The sequence below is a fragment of the Thunnus thynnus genome, chromosome 4 (assembly GCF_963924715.1).
Source record: "Thunnus thynnus chromosome 4, fThuThy2.1, whole genome shotgun sequence".
Lineage (NCBI taxonomy): Eukaryota > Metazoa > Chordata > Actinopteri > Scombriformes > Scombridae > Thunnus > Thunnus thynnus.
The window spans coordinates 16647668-16662644 of record NC_089520.1 but is presented as its reverse complement, the minus strand read 5'-3'; the positions used below and the strand labels follow the sequence as shown (position 1 = coordinate 16662644).

The window sequence follows — 14977 nt, the reverse complement described above, 5'->3', positions numbered from 1 at the left end:
TGTTGTAGATGATAACTGGCTGCTTGGTGGAAGCTGAGTTGTGTTTGTGTGAGTGCTGGTTGTTGGGATTCTGGAAAGTAAACTGGTTGATACCTCTGTACTTGTCGGGAAATTCGTAGGTGTTGTAGAATGATCAGTGTTGATAGTTGCTGTAACTCCAATTGTGGTGAGTACTGAGGATGATGCTGATGATTCAGATGTTCCTGTGGGTATCACTGTCGTAACAGATGTAGACTGTGGCTCTGTGGTTGAGAACATTATTGTTGTTGATGATTCTTGACTTGTTAGCGGAATCTGAGTTGTGTTCATATGAGTGCTTATTGGAGGGAATGTGGAGGATGAACTGGGTGAAACCTCTGTATTTGTGGGGGAACTGACGGTTGTGGAATGATCAGAGTTGGTACTCTTGGTAACTTCATTTGTGGTGAGAGTTGAGGTTGACACCTTTGATTCAGTTGTTCCTGTGGGTGTCACCGTGGTAAAAGATGTAGATTGTGACTCGATGGATGATGAAGTTGTAAATGTCTCCAGGCAAATGGGCCCTTTGTAAATATCGTTCAGACATTCACCATGATGATGACAGTAATCAGGGTATATTTTGCATGGTCCAAAACACTGCCATTGACCATTATTAATCTCAGCAGTGTAATTGGCAAACCGACTGCAGTTAACAAAAGGCTTCAGGTCCGTGATATCTGATTGATTAAAAAAAATGTTACAAATTAATCATTTTGTATGAGTGTCGTCACACAAAAATAGAAATTTCGATAAAATTAAATGAACTTTCAAATAAGCAATATTTGAAATACACATTCAGAGTTGACATATAGTCACTTACTTTTAATCTCAGGTGACTGGAAGGTTAGTCCATATAACTGCACAGTGGCATTACCAAATGCCCGAGAAATCTTATTGAGGTTGCTTGTGTCATTCAAAATGTTGGTCAACACACCATGTAGCTCAGTGTTGACATAGTGGATTTGTGTTTCATTGTTCAGATAGTTGTACTCCGCTACACTCTCTGCAACAACACTTCCTGGTCTACAACAGGAAAATAGAAATATATTAACAATGAAAACAACTTCTACTTGAATAAAAAGTAATCATTCAAATAATTTGAAATAATAAATAAATAATAAAAGTGTAAAACAAACTTACATTAATTTTTTGATTTGTACTTTTTTAAAGGCCAGTGGATCCGCTTCTTTGCACAGGGCTTCGAGCTGGAAATGATAACATGACAGATGTGACATTTGCTATCATTGCCTGGTAAATAATATTTAGTTAGTAGTTGTAAGACAGAGGTAAATACTCTGAAGTGAGATCACTTATTGTGTAAAAATCATTAAGTCATGCCACATTAGAGAATTCTCTACCTCCTCTATTAACGTATTGATGAACGTCAATGACTCAGGTGAGTTTAACTTAGAATAAGCATCCACAAAAGTCATGTTGAATTTCAACATAACATTTACTTGTCGAATTGGTATTGCTCCGGTATCTGAAAAAAAAGGATAGATAACACCCTTATATTAACATTGAAATAACATGATATATTCGTTTCAGTAACATTTTACATTCAACGTTGTGAGAAATATCAATTCCAACAGCAAACAAATTTTAATATTAACATATTGTTAAAAACTTACAACTTATCTCGTCATTCAAAAATTATTTTCCGCTAACACAATATTTTCAATAACTGTAGTTGGGAAGAAAAAATCTCACCAATATTAGCGTAGGTGTTGTTCTCTCCAAAAACACAGGAATCTCCATAGACTGATTCTTGACAATGGCAGTGACATCTGCCTAGTGTTGTGTTGAATATACACTCTCCCCTGTCACACTGACAGTCCTCATCTCTGCACTGAGGAGTTGTAGATGGTGTTGTCACAGTGACAGTGGCATTTGAGGGAGGTATAGAGGTAGATGTTTTAACTGTGTTTGAGCTGATGATTTCTGCTGATGTCAAAGCCTTTGAAGTTTGTGTCGTTGGTAAAGATGTTTGTGGATTGCTACTTGTTTTTCCATTAGTTGTCTCTTCACTCGTGGATGCAGCAGTAGGTTTTGTCAAAGGTGTTGTGTTCGAGGAGACTGTAGAAGGTGTATGACTTGTAACTGTAGTTTTTGATTGTGGTCTGACAGTAAGTGTAGGTGGAAAAGAAGTTTGTGTCATGACATTAGTTGTCTGTGAGGTGTGCTTGGAAGCCGTGGACAGCGATGAGTTGAACTCAGTTGGCAGATGTGACTCTGTGGATACAGTTGTTGTAGGTGTAACTGTACTGGTTGATATAGAGAGTTCCTGTCTGGTTGTCAACAGTGTGGTAATTGGAGGGATTGTAGAGGTTGCACTTGATTTTCCCTGACTGCTTATAGGAAGCTGAGATGTGTTCTCAGTTGCTATTGTTGTTTGAATACTGACAGCAGGTGTGGAGGGGGAGGGCTCTGCAGGGGAGGACACTTTTGTTGTAGAAGTTTCCTGGCTGTTTAGTGGAAGCTGAGTTGTATCGGGATTTTTTGGTGTTTCGGATTTGTGTCCTGGAGATGTTTGACTGAAATGAGTGGCTAAAGGAGGGAGTGTGGAGGGTGAACTGGGTGAAAGCGCTGCATTTGTCGGGACATTGATAGTTCTTGTGGAATGATCAGCATTGGTAGTTTTGGTAACTTCATTAGTGGTGAGGATTGAAGTTGACACCATTGATTCAGTTGTTCCTGTGGGTGTTGCCATTGTTACAGATGTAGATTGTGGCTCTGTGGTTGAGGACATTATTGTTGTGGATGATTCTTGTCTGGTTGGTGAGAGTTGAGTTGTGTTTGTGTGATTGCTTATTGGAGGAAATGTGGATTGGAAACTATCTGATGCCTCAGTACTTGTTGGATTATTGTTAGTTGTGAAAATGTCAGTCGTGCTAATTTTTCTAACTTCACTTGTGGTGAGGGTTGAGGTTGACACCATTGATTCAGTTGTTCCTGTGGGTGTCACTGTCGTAATAGATGAAGACTGTGGCTCTGTGGGTGAGGAAATCATTGTTGTAGATGATTCCTTGCTGGTGGGTGGTAGCTGAGTTTTGTCTGTGTGAGTGCCTATTGTAGGGGATGAAGAGGGTGAATTGGATGAAACCTCTGTATTTGTAGGGGAAATGAAAGCTGTGGAATGATTAGGGTTGGTAGATTTAATAACTTCATTTGTGGTGAGTGTTGAGGTTGACAACATTGATTCAGTTGTTCCTGTGGGTGCCACCATTGTGACAGATGTAGACTGTGGCTCTGTGGGTGAGGATATTTTTGTTGTAGAGAATTCCTGGCTGGTTGGTGGTAGCTGAGTTGTGTTTGTGTGAATGCGTATTGTAGGGGATAAAGAGGGTGAACTGGGTGAAACCGCTGTATTTGTGGGGGAACTGAAAGTTGTGGAGTGATCAGGGTTGGTAGTTTTGGTAACTTCATTTGTGGTGAGTGTTGAGGTTGACAACATTGATTCAGTTCTTGTGGGTGTCACCATTGTCACAGATGTAGACTGTGGCTCTGTGGGTGAGGATATTTTTGTTGTAGAGAATTCCTGGCTGGTTGGTGGTAGCTGAGTTGTGTTTGTGTGAGTGGCTATTGTAGGGGATAAGGAGGATGAATTGGCTGAAACCTCTGTATTCATGGGGGAACTGGAAGTTGTGGAGTAATCAGGGTTGGTAGCTTTAGTAACTTCATTTGTGGTGAGTGTTGAGGTTGACAACATTGATTCAGCTCTTGTGGGTGTCACCATTGTCACAGATGAAGACTGTGGCTCTGTGGGTGAGGATATTTTTGTTGTAGAGAATTCCTGGCTGGTTGGTGGTAGCTGAGTTGTGTTTGTGTGAGTGCCTATTGTAGGGGATAAAGAGGATGAATTGGGTGAAACCTCTGTATTCATGGGGGAACTGGAAGTTGTGGAGTAATCCGGGTTGGTAGCTTTAGTAACTTCATTTGTGGTGAGTGTTGAGATTGACAACATTGATTCAGTTGTTCCTGTGGGTGCCACCATTGTCACAGATGTAGACTGTGGCTCTGTGGTTGAGGCCTTTTTTGTTGTAGATGTTTCATGGCTGGTTAGTGGTAGCTGAGTTGTGTTTGTGTGAGTGCCTATTGGAGGGGATAAAGAGGGTGAATTGGATGAAACCTCTGTGTTCGTGGGGGAACTGGAAGTTGTGGAGTGCTCAGGGTTGGTAGCTTTAGTAACTTCATTTGTGGTGAGTGTTGAGTTTGACAACATTGATTCAGTTCTTGTGGGTGTCACCATTGTCACAGATGTAGATTGTGACTCAGTGGGTGAGGACATTATTGTTGTAGATGATAACTGACTGCTTGGTGGAAGCTGAGTTGTGTTTGTGTGAGTGCTAATTGTTGGGAATGTGGAAGGTAAACTGGTTGATACCTCTGTACTTGTCGGGAAATTCGTAGGTGTTGTAGAATGATCAGTGTTGATAGTTGCTGTAACTCCAATTGTGGTGAGTACTGAGGATGATGCTGATGATTCAGATGTTCCTGTGGGTATCACTGTTGTAACAGATGTAGACTGTGGCTCTGTGGTTGAGAACATTATTGTTGTTGATGATTCTTGGCTTGTTAGCGGAATCTGAGTTGTGTTCATATGAGTGCTTATTGGAGGGAATGTGGAGGATGAACTGGGTGAAACTTCTGTATTTGTGGGGGAACTGAACGTTGTGGTACGATCAGTGTTGGTACTTTTAGTAACTTCATTTGTGGTGAGTGTTGAGGTTGACACCATTGATTCAGTTGTTCCTGTGGGTGTTGCCATTGTCCGAGATGTAGACTGTGTCTCTGTGGGTGAGGACATTATTGTTGTAGATGATAACTGGCTGCTTGGTGGAAGCTGAGTTGTGTTTGTGTGAGTGCTGGTTGTTGGGATTCTGGAAGGTAAACTGGTTGATACCTCTGTACTTGTCGGGAAATTCCTAGGTGTTGTAGAATGATCAGTGTTGATAGTTGCTGTAACTCCAATTGTGGTGAGTACTGAGGATGATGCTGATGATTCAGATGTTCCTGTGGGTATCACTGTCGTAACAGATGTAGACTGTGGCTCTGTGGTTGAGAACATTATTGTTGTTGATGATTCTTGGCTTGTTAGCGGAATCTGAGTTGTGTTCATATGAGTGCTTATTGGAGGGAATGTGGAGGATGAACTGGGTGAAACCTCTGTATTTGTGGGGGAACTGAACGTTGTGGTACGATCAGTGTTGGTACTTTTAGTAACTTCATTTGTGGTGAGTGTTGAGGTTGACAACATTGATTCAGCTCTTGTGGGTGTCACCATTGTCACAGATGAAGACTGTGTCTCTGTGGGTGAGGATATTTTTGTTGTAGAGAATTCCTGGCTGGTTGGTGGTAGCTGAGTTGTGTTTGTGTGAGTGCCTATTGTAGGGGATAAAGAGGATGAATTGGGTGAAACCTCTGTATTCATGGGGGAACTGGAAGTTGTGGAGTAATCCGGGTTGGTAGCTTTAGTAACTTCATTTGTGGTGAGTGTTGAGATTGACAACATTGATTCAGTTGTTCCTGTGGGTGCCACCATTGTCACAGATGTAGACTGTGGCTCTGTGGTTGAGGACATTTTTGTTGTAGATGTTTCATGGCTGGTTAGTGGTAGCTGAGTTGTGTTTGTGTGAGTGCCTATTGGAGGGGATAAAGAGGGTGAATTGGCTGAAACCTCTGTGTTCGTGGGGGAACTGGAAGTTGTGGAGTGCTCAGGGTTGGTAGCTTTAGTAACTTCATTTGTGGTGAGTGTTGAGTTTGACAACATTGATTCAGTTCTTGTGGGTGTCACCATTGTCACAGATGTAGATTGTGACTCAGTGGGTGAGGACATTATTGTTGTAGATGATAACTGACTGCTTGGTGGAAGCTGAGTTGTGTTTGTGTGAGTGCTAATTGTTGGGAATGTGGAAGGTAAACTGGTTGATACCTCTGTACTTGTCGGGAAATTCGTAGGTGTTGTAGAATGATCAGTGTTGATAGTTGCTGTAACTCCAATTGTGGTGAGTACTGAGGATGATGCTGATGATTCAGATGTTCCTGTGGGTATCACTGTTGTAACAGATGTAGACTGTGGCTCTGTGGTTGAGAACATTATTGTTGTTGATGATTCTTGGCTTGTTAGCGGAATCTGAGTTGTGTTCATATGAGTGCTTATTGGAGGGAATGTGGAGGATGAACTGGGTGAAACTTCTGTATTTGTGGGGGAACTGAACGTTGTGGTACGATCAGTGTTGGTACTTTTAGTAACTTCATTTGTGGTGAGTGTTGAGGTTGACACCATTGATTCAGTTGTTCCTGTGGGTGTTGCCATTGTCCGAGATGTAGACTGTGGCTCTGTGGGGGAGGAATTTTTTGTTGTAGAAGATTCCTGGCTGGTTGGAGGTAGCTGAGTCGTGTTTGTGTGAGTGCCTATTGTAGGGGATAAAGAGGGTGAATTGGGCGAAACCTCTGTATTTGAGGGGGAACTGAACGTTGTGGTATGATCAATGTTGGTAGTTTTGGTAACTTCATTTGTGGTGAGTGCTGAGGTTGACAACATTGATTCAGTTGTTTGTGTGCGTACAGCCATTGTAAAAGATGTAGATTGTGACTCAATGGATGATGAAGTTGTAAATGTTTCCAGGCAAATGGGCCCTTTGTAAATATCGTTCAGACATTCACCATGATGATGACAGTAATCAGGGTTTGTTTTGCATGGTCCAACACACTGCCACTGACCATTATTAATCTCAGCAGTGTAATTGGCAAACCGACTACAGTTAACAAAAGGCTTCAGGTCCGTGATATCTGATTGATTAAAAAAAATGTTGCATATTAATAATTTTGTATGAGCATCGTCACACAAAAATAGAAATTTCGACAAATTGAATGAACAGTCAAATAAGCAATATTTGAAATACACATTCAGAGTTGACATATAGTCACTTACTTTTAATCTCAGGTGACTGGAAGGTGAGTCCATATAACTGCACAGTGGCATTACCAAATGCCCGAGAAATCTTATTGAGGTTGCTTGTGTCATTCAAAATGTTGGTCAACACACCATGTAGCTCAGTGTTGACATAGTGGATTTGTGTTTCATTGTTCAGATAGTTGTACTCCGCTACACTCTCTGCAACAACACTTCCTGGTCTACAACAGGAAAATAGAAATATATTAACAATGAAAACAACTTCTACTTGAATAAAAAGTAATCATTCAAATAATTTGAAATAATAAATAAATAATAAAAGTGTAAAACAAACTTACATTAATTTTTTGATTTGTACTTTTTTAAAGGCCAGTGGATCCGCTTCTTTGCACAGGGCTTCGAGCTGGAAATGATAACATGACAGATGTGACATTTGCTATTATTGCCTGGTAAATAATATTTAGTTAGTAGTTGTAAGACAGAGGTAAATACTCTGAAGTGAGATCACTTATTGTGTAAAAATCATTAAGTCATGCCACAATAAAGAATTCTCTACCTCCTCTGTTAACGTATTGATGAACTTCAATGACTCAGGTGAGTTTAAATTTTCATAAGCATCCACAAAAGTCATGTTGATTTTCAACATAACATTTACTTGTCGAATTGGTATTGCTCCGGTATCTGAAAAAAAAAGGATAGATAACACCCTTATATTAACATTGAAATAACATGATATATTCGTTTCAGTAACATTTTACATTCAATGTTGTGAGAAATATCACTTCCAACAGAAAATAAATTTTAAATTACCATATTGCTAAAATCTTAAAACTTATCTCTGCGTTCAAAAGTTACTTTCATCTTAAACATTATTATGGAGAACTGTAGTTGGGAAGAAAAAGTCTCACCAATATTAGGGTTGGTGTTGTTCAGTCCAAAAACACAGGAATCTCCATAGACTGATTCTTGACAATGGCAGTGACATCTGCCTAGTGTCGTGTTGAATATACACTCTCCCCTGTCACATTGACAGTCCTCATCTCTGCACTGAGGAGTTGTAGATGGTGTTGTCACAGTGACAGTGGCATTTGAGGGAGGTATAGAGGTAGATGTTTTAACTGTGTTTGAGCTGATGATTTCTGCTGATGTCAAAGCCTTTGAAGTTTGTGTCATTGGTAAAGATGTTTGTGGATTGCTACTTGTTTTTCCATTAGTTGTCTCTTCACTCGTGGATGCAGCAGTAGGTTTTGTCAAAGGTGTTGTGTTCGAGGAGACTGTAGAAGGTGTATGACTTGTAACTGTAGTTTTTGATTGTGGTCTGACAGTAAGTGTAGGTGGAAAAGAAGTTTGTGTCATGACATTAGTTGTCTGTGAGGTGTGCTTGGAAGCCGTGGACAGCGATGAGTTGAACTCAGTTGGCAGATGTGACTCTGTGGATACAGTTGTTGTAGGTGTAACTGTACTGGTTGATATAGAGAGTTCCTGTCTGGTTGTCAACAGTGTGGTAATTGGAGGGATTGTAGAGGTTGCACTTGATTTTCCCTGACTGCTTATAGGAAGCTGAGATGTGTTCTCAGTTGCTATTGTTGTTTGAATACTGACAGCAGGTGTGGAGGGGGAGGGCTCTGCCGGGGAGGACATTTTTGTTGTAGAAGTTTCCTGGCTGTTTAGTGGAAGCTGAGTTGTATCGGGATTTTTTGGTGTTTCGGATTTGTGTCCTGGAGATGTTTGACTGAAATGAGTGGCTAAAGGAGGGAGTGTGGAGGGTGAACTGGGTGAAAGCGCTGCATTTGTCGGGACATTGATAGTTCTTGTGGAATGATCAGCATTGGTAGTTTTGGTAACTTCATTAGTGGTGAGGATTGAAGTTGACACCATTGATTCAGTTGTTCCTGTGGGTGTTGCCATTGTTACAGATGTAGATTGTGGCTCTGTGGTTGAGGACATTATTGTTGTGGATGATTCTTGTCTGGTTGGTGAGAGTTGAGTTGTGTTTGTGTGATTGCTTATTGGAGGAAATTTGGAGGGGGAACTATCTGATGCCTCAGTACTTGTTGGATTATTGTTAGTTGTGAAAATGTCAGTCGTGCTAATTTTTCTAACTTCACTTGTGGTGAGGGTTGAGGTTGACACCATTGATTCAGTTGTTCCTGTGGGTGTCACTGTTGTAATAGATGAAGACTGTGGCTCTGTGGGTGAGGAAATCATTGTTGTGGATGATTCCTTGCTGGTGGGTGGTAGCTGAGTTGTGTCTGTGTGAGTGCCTATTGTAGGGGATGAAGAGGGTGAATTGGATGAAACCTCTGTATTTGTAGGGGAAATGAAAGCTGTGGAATGATTAGGGTTGGTAGATTTAATAACTTCATTTGTGGTGAGTGTTGAGGTTGACAACATTGATTCAGTTGTTCCTGTGGGTGCCACCATTGTGACAGATGTAGACTGTGGCTCTGTGGGTGAGGATATTTTTGTTGTAGAGAATTCCTGGCTGGTTGGTGGTAGCTGAGTTGTGTTTGTGTGAATGCGTATTGTAGGGGATAAAGAGGGTGAACTGGGTGAAACCGCTGTATTTGTGGGGGAACTGAAAGTTGTGGAGTGATCAGGGTTGGTAGTTTTGGTAACTTCATTTGTGGTGAGTGTTGAGGTTGACAACATTGATTCAGTTCTTGTGGGTGTCACCATTGTCACAGATGTAGACTGTGGCTCTGTGGGTGAGGATATTTTTGTTGTAGAGAATTCCTGGCTGGTTGGTGGTAGCTGAGTTGTGTTTGTGTGAGTGGCTATTGTAGGGGATAAGGAGGATGAATTGGGTGAAACCTCTGTATTCATGGGGGAACTGGAAGTTGTGGAATAATCAGGGTTGGTAGCTTTAGTAACTTCATTTGTAGTGAGTGTTGAGGTTGACAACATTGATTCAGTTCTTGTGGGTGTCACCATTGTCACAGATGTAGACTGTGGCTCTGTGGGTGAGGATATTTTTGTTGTAGATGTTTCCTGGCTGGTTGGTGGTAGCTGAGTTGTGTTTGTGTGAGTGCCTATTGTAGGGGATAAAGAGGATGAATTGGGTGAAACCTCTGTATTCATGGGGGAACTGGAAGTTGTGGAGTAATCCGGGTTGGTAGCTTTAGTAACTTCATTTGTGGTGAGTGTTGAGGTTGACAACATTGATTCAGTTCTTGTGGGTGTCACCATTGTCACAGATGTAGATTGTGACTCAATGGGTGAGGACATTATTGTTGTAGATGATAACTGACTGCTTGGTGGAAGCTGAGTTGTGTTTGTGTGAGTGCTAATTGTTGGGATTCTGGAAGGTAAACTGGTTGATACCTCTGTACTTGTCGGGAAATTCCTAGGTGTTGTAGAATGATCAGTGTTGATAGTTGCTGTAACTCCAATTGTGGTGAGTACTGAGGATGATGCTGATGATTCAGATGTTCCTGTGGGTATCACTGTCGTAACAGATGTAGACTGTGGCTCTGTGGTTGAGAACATTATTGTTGTTGATGATTCTTGGCTTGTTAGCGGAATCTGAGTTGTGTTCATATGAGTGCTTATTGGAGGGAATGTGGAGGATGAACTGGGTGAAACCTCTGTATTTGTGGGGGAACTGAACGTTGTGGTACGATCAGTGTTGGTACTTTTAGTAACTTCATTTGTGGTGAGTGTTGAGGTTGACACCATTGATTCAGTTGTTCCTGTGGGTGTTGCCATTGTCCGAGATGTAGACTGTGTCTCTGTGGGTGAGGACATTATTGTTGTAGATGATAACTGGCTGCTTGGTGGAAGCTGAGTTGTGTTTGTGTGAGTGCTGGTTGTTGGGATTCTGGAAGGTAAACTGGTTGATACCTCTGTACTTGTCGGGAAATTCCTAGGTGTTGTAGAATGATCAGTGTTGATAGTTGCTGTAACTCCAATTGTGGTGAGTACTGAGGATGATGCTGATGATTCAGATGTTCCTGTGGGTATCACTGTCGTAACAGATGTAGACTGTGGCTCTGTGGTTGAGAACATTATCGTTGTTGATGATTCTTGGCTTGTTAGCGGAATCTGAGTTGTGTTCATATGAGTGCTTATTGGAGGGAATGTGGAGGATGAACTGGGTGAAACTTCTGTATTTGTGGGGGAACTGAACGTTGTGGTACGATCAGTGTTGGTACTTTTAGTAACTTCATTTGTGGTGAGTGTTGAGGTTGACACCATTGATTCAGTTGTTCCTGTGGGTGTTGCCATTGTCCGAGATGTAGACTGTGTCTCTGTGGGTGAGGACATTATTGTTGTAGATGATAACTGGCTGCTTGGTGGAAGCTGAGTTGTGTTTGTGTGAGTGCTGGTTGTTGGGATTCTGGAAGGTAAACTGGTTGATACCTCTGTACTTGTCGGGAAATTCCTAGGTGTTGTAGAATGATCAGTGTTGATAGTTGCTGTAACTCCAATTGTGGTGAGTACTGAGGATGATGCTGATGATTCAGATGTTCCTGTGGGTATCACTGTCGTAACAGATGTAGACTGTGGCTCTGTGGTTGAGAACATTATTGTTGTTGATGATTCTTGGCTTGTTAGCGGAATCTGAGTTGTGTTCATATGAGTGCTTATTGGAGGGAATGTGGAGGATGAACTGGGTGAAACCTCTGTATTTGTGGGGGAACTGAACGTTGTGGTACGATCAGTGTTGGTACTTTTAGTAACTTCATTTGTGGTGAGTGTTGAGGTTGACACCATTGATTCAGTTGTTCCTGTGGGTGTTGCCATTGTCCGAGATGTAGACTGTGTCTCTGTGGGTGAGGACATTATTGTTGTAGATGATAACTGGCTGCTTGGTGGAAGCTGAGTTGTGTTTGTGTGAGTGCTGGTTGTTGGGATTCTGGAAGGTAAACTGGTTGATACCTCTGTACTTGTCGGGAAATTCCTAGGTGTTGTAGAATGATCAGTGTTGATAGTTGCTGTAACTCCAATTGTGGTGAGTACTGAGGATGATGCTGATGATTCAGATGTTCCTGTGGGTATCACTGTCGTAACAGATGTAGACTGTGGCTCTGTGGTTGAGAACATTATCGTTGTTGATGATTCTTGGCTTGTTAGCGGAATCTGAGTTGTGTTCATATGAGTGCTTATTGGAGGGAATGTGGAGGATGAACTGGGTGAAACTTCTGTATTTGTGGGGGAACTGAACGTTGTGGTACGATCAGTGTTGGTACTTTTAGTAACTTCATTTGTGGTGAGTGTTGAGGTTGACACCATTGATTCAGTTGTTCCTGTGGGTGTTGCCATTGTCCGAGATGTAGACTGTGTCTCTGTGGGTGAGGACATTATTGTTGTAGATGATAACTGGCTGCTTGGTGGAAGCTGAGTTGTGTTTGTGTGAGTGCTGGTTGTTGGGATTCTGGAAGGTAAACTGGTTGATACCTCTGTACTTGTCGGGAAATTCCTAGGTGTTGTAGAATGATCAGTGTTGATAGTTGCTGTAACTCCAATTGTGGTGAGTACTGAGGATGATGCTGATGATTCAGATGTTCCTGTGGGTATCACTGTCGTAACAGATGTAGACTGTGGCTCTGTGGTTGAGAACATTATTGTTGTTGATGATTCTTGGCTTGTTAGCGGAATCTGAGTTGTGTTCATATGAGTGCTTATTGGAGGGAATGTGGAGGATGAACTGGGTGAAACCTCTGTATTTGTGGGGGAACTGAACGTTGTGGTACGATCAGTGTTGGTACTTTTAGTAACTTCATTTGTGGTGAGTGTTGAGGTTGACACCATTGATTCAGTTGTTCCTGTGGGTGTTGCCATTGTCCGAGATGTAGACTGTGTCTCTGTGGGTGAGGACATTATTGTTGTAGATGATAACTGGCTGCTTGGTGGAAGCTGAGTTGTGTTTGTGTGAGTGCTGGTTGTTGGGATTCTGGAAGGTAAACTGGTTGATACCTCTGTACTTGTCGGGAAATTCCTAGGTGTTGTAGAATGATCAGTGTTGATAGTTGCTGTAACTCCAATTGTGGTGAGTACTGAGGATGATGCTGATGATTCAGATGTTCCTGTGGGTATCACTGTCGTAACAGATGTAGACTGTGGCTCTGTGGTTGAGAACATTATCGTTGTTGATGATTCTTGGCTTGTTAGCGGAATCTGAGTTGTGTTCATATGAGTGCTTATTGGAGGGAATGTGGAGGATGAACTGGGTGAAACTTCTGTATTTGTGGGGGAACTGAACGTTGTGGTACGATCAGTGTTGGTACTTTTAGTAACTTCATTTGTGGTGAGTGTTGAGGTTGACACCATTGATTCAGTTGTTCCTGTGGGTGTTGCCATTGTCCGAGATGTAGACTGTGTCTCTGTGGGTGAGGACATTATTGTTGTAGATGATAACTGGCTGCTTGGTGGAAGCTGAGTTGTGTTTGTGTGAGTGCTGGTTGTTGGGATTCTGGAAGGTAAACTGGTTGATACCTCTGTACTTGTCGGGAAATTCCTAGGTGTTGTAGAATGATCAGTGTTGATAGTTGCTGTAACTCCAATTGTGGTGGGTACTGAGGATGATGCTGATGATTCAGATGTTCCTGTGGGTATCACTGTCGTAACAGATGTAGACTGTGGCTCTGTGGTTGAGAACATTATTGTTGTTGATGATTCTTGGCTTGTTAGCGGAATCTGAGTTGTGTTCATATGAGTGCTTATTGGAGGGAATGTGGAGGATGAACTGGGTGAAACCTCTGTATTTGTGGGGGAACTGAACGTTGTGGTACGATCAGTGTTGGTACTTTTAGTAACTTCATTTGTGGTGAGTGTTGAGGTTGACACCATTGATTCAGTTGTTCCTGTGGGTGTTGCCATTGTCCGAGATGTAGACTGTGTCTCTGTGGGGGAGGACATTTTTGTTGTAGATGATAACTGGCTGCTTGGTGGAAGCTGAGTTGTGTTTGTGTGAGTGCTGGTTGTTGGGATTCTGGAAGGTAAACTGGTTGATACCTCTGTACTTGTCGGGAAATTCCTAGGTGTTGTAGAATGATCAGTGTTGATAGTTGCTGTAACTCCAATTGTGGTGAGTACTGAGGATGATGCTGATGATTCAGATGTTCCTGTGGGTATCACTGTCGTAACAGATGTAGACTGTGGCTCTGTGGTTGAGAACATTATTGTTGTTGATGATTCTTGGCTTGTTAGCGGAATCTGAGTTGTGTTCATATGAGTGCTTATTGGAGGGAATGTGGAGGATGAACTGGGTGAAACCTCTGTATTTGTGGGGGAACTGAACGTTGTGGTACGATCAGTGTTGGTACTTTTAGTAACTTCATTTGTGGTGAGTGTTGAGGTTGACACCATTGATTCAGTTGTTCCTGTGGGTGTTGCCATTGTCCGAGATGTAGACTGTGTCTCTGTGGGTGAGGACATTATTGTTGTAGATGATAACTGGCTGCTTGGTGGAAGCTGAGTTGTGTTTGTGTGAGTGCTGGTTGTTGGGATTCTGGAAGGTAAACTGGTTGATACCTCTGTACTTGTCGGGAAATTCCTAGGTGTTGTAGAATGATCAGTGTTGATAGTTGCTGTAACTCCAATTGTGGTGAGTACTGAGGATGATGCTGATGATTCAGATGTTCCTGTGGGTATCACTGTCGTAACAGATATAGACTGTGGCTCTGTGGTTGAGAACATTATTGTTGTTGATGATTCTTGGCTTGTTAGCGGAATCTGAGTTGTGTTCATATGAGTGCTTATTGGAGGGAATGTGGAGGATGAACTGGGTGAAACTTCTGTATTTGTGGGGGAACTGAACGTTGTGGTACGATCAGTGTTGGTACTTTTAGTAACTTCATTTGTGGTGAGTGTTGAGGTTGACACCATTGATTCAGTTGTTCCTGTGGGTGTTGCCATTGTCCGAGATGTAGACTGTGTCTCTGTGGGTGAGGACATTATTGTTGTAGATGATAACTGGCTGCTTGGTGGAAGCTGAGTTGTGTTTGTGTGAGTGCTGGTTGTTGGGATTCTGGAAGGTAAACTGGTTGATACCTCTGTACTTGTCGGGAAATTCCTAGGTGTTGTAGAATGATCAGTGTT

The 14977-nt window shown here is 42.0% G+C and overlaps 2 protein-coding genes across 2 annotated transcripts; both read right to left on the bottom strand.

The window, feature by feature from the left end:
* Positions 1-193: 193 nt before the first annotated feature.
* On the bottom strand, positions 194-2328 carry LOC137180804 (uncharacterized). Its single transcript, XM_067586051.1, has 6 exons — positions 1729-2328; positions 1476-1501; positions 1159-1223; positions 839-1041; positions 475-695; positions 194-373 (listed from the first exon to the last, which is right to left on the bottom strand). Exons 1-6 carry the CDS (start codon positions 2174-2176, stop codon positions 194-196), a joined length of 1143 nt encoding a protein of 380 aa, XP_067442152.1. The 5' UTR covers positions 2177-2328.
* A 2432-nt stretch (positions 2329-4760) lies between these two features.
* LOC137180803 (uncharacterized) lies at positions 4761-8107 on the bottom strand. The gene is made up of 6 exons (XM_067586050.1): positions 7843-8107; positions 7491-7615; positions 7273-7337; positions 6953-7155; positions 6587-6810; positions 4761-4943 (listed from the first exon to the last, which is right to left on the bottom strand). The coding sequence occupies exons 1-6, from the start codon at positions 8105-8107 to the stop codon at positions 4761-4763; spliced, it is 1065 nt and encodes a 354-aa protein (XP_067442151.1).
* Positions 8108-14977: the final 6870 nt, after the last annotated feature.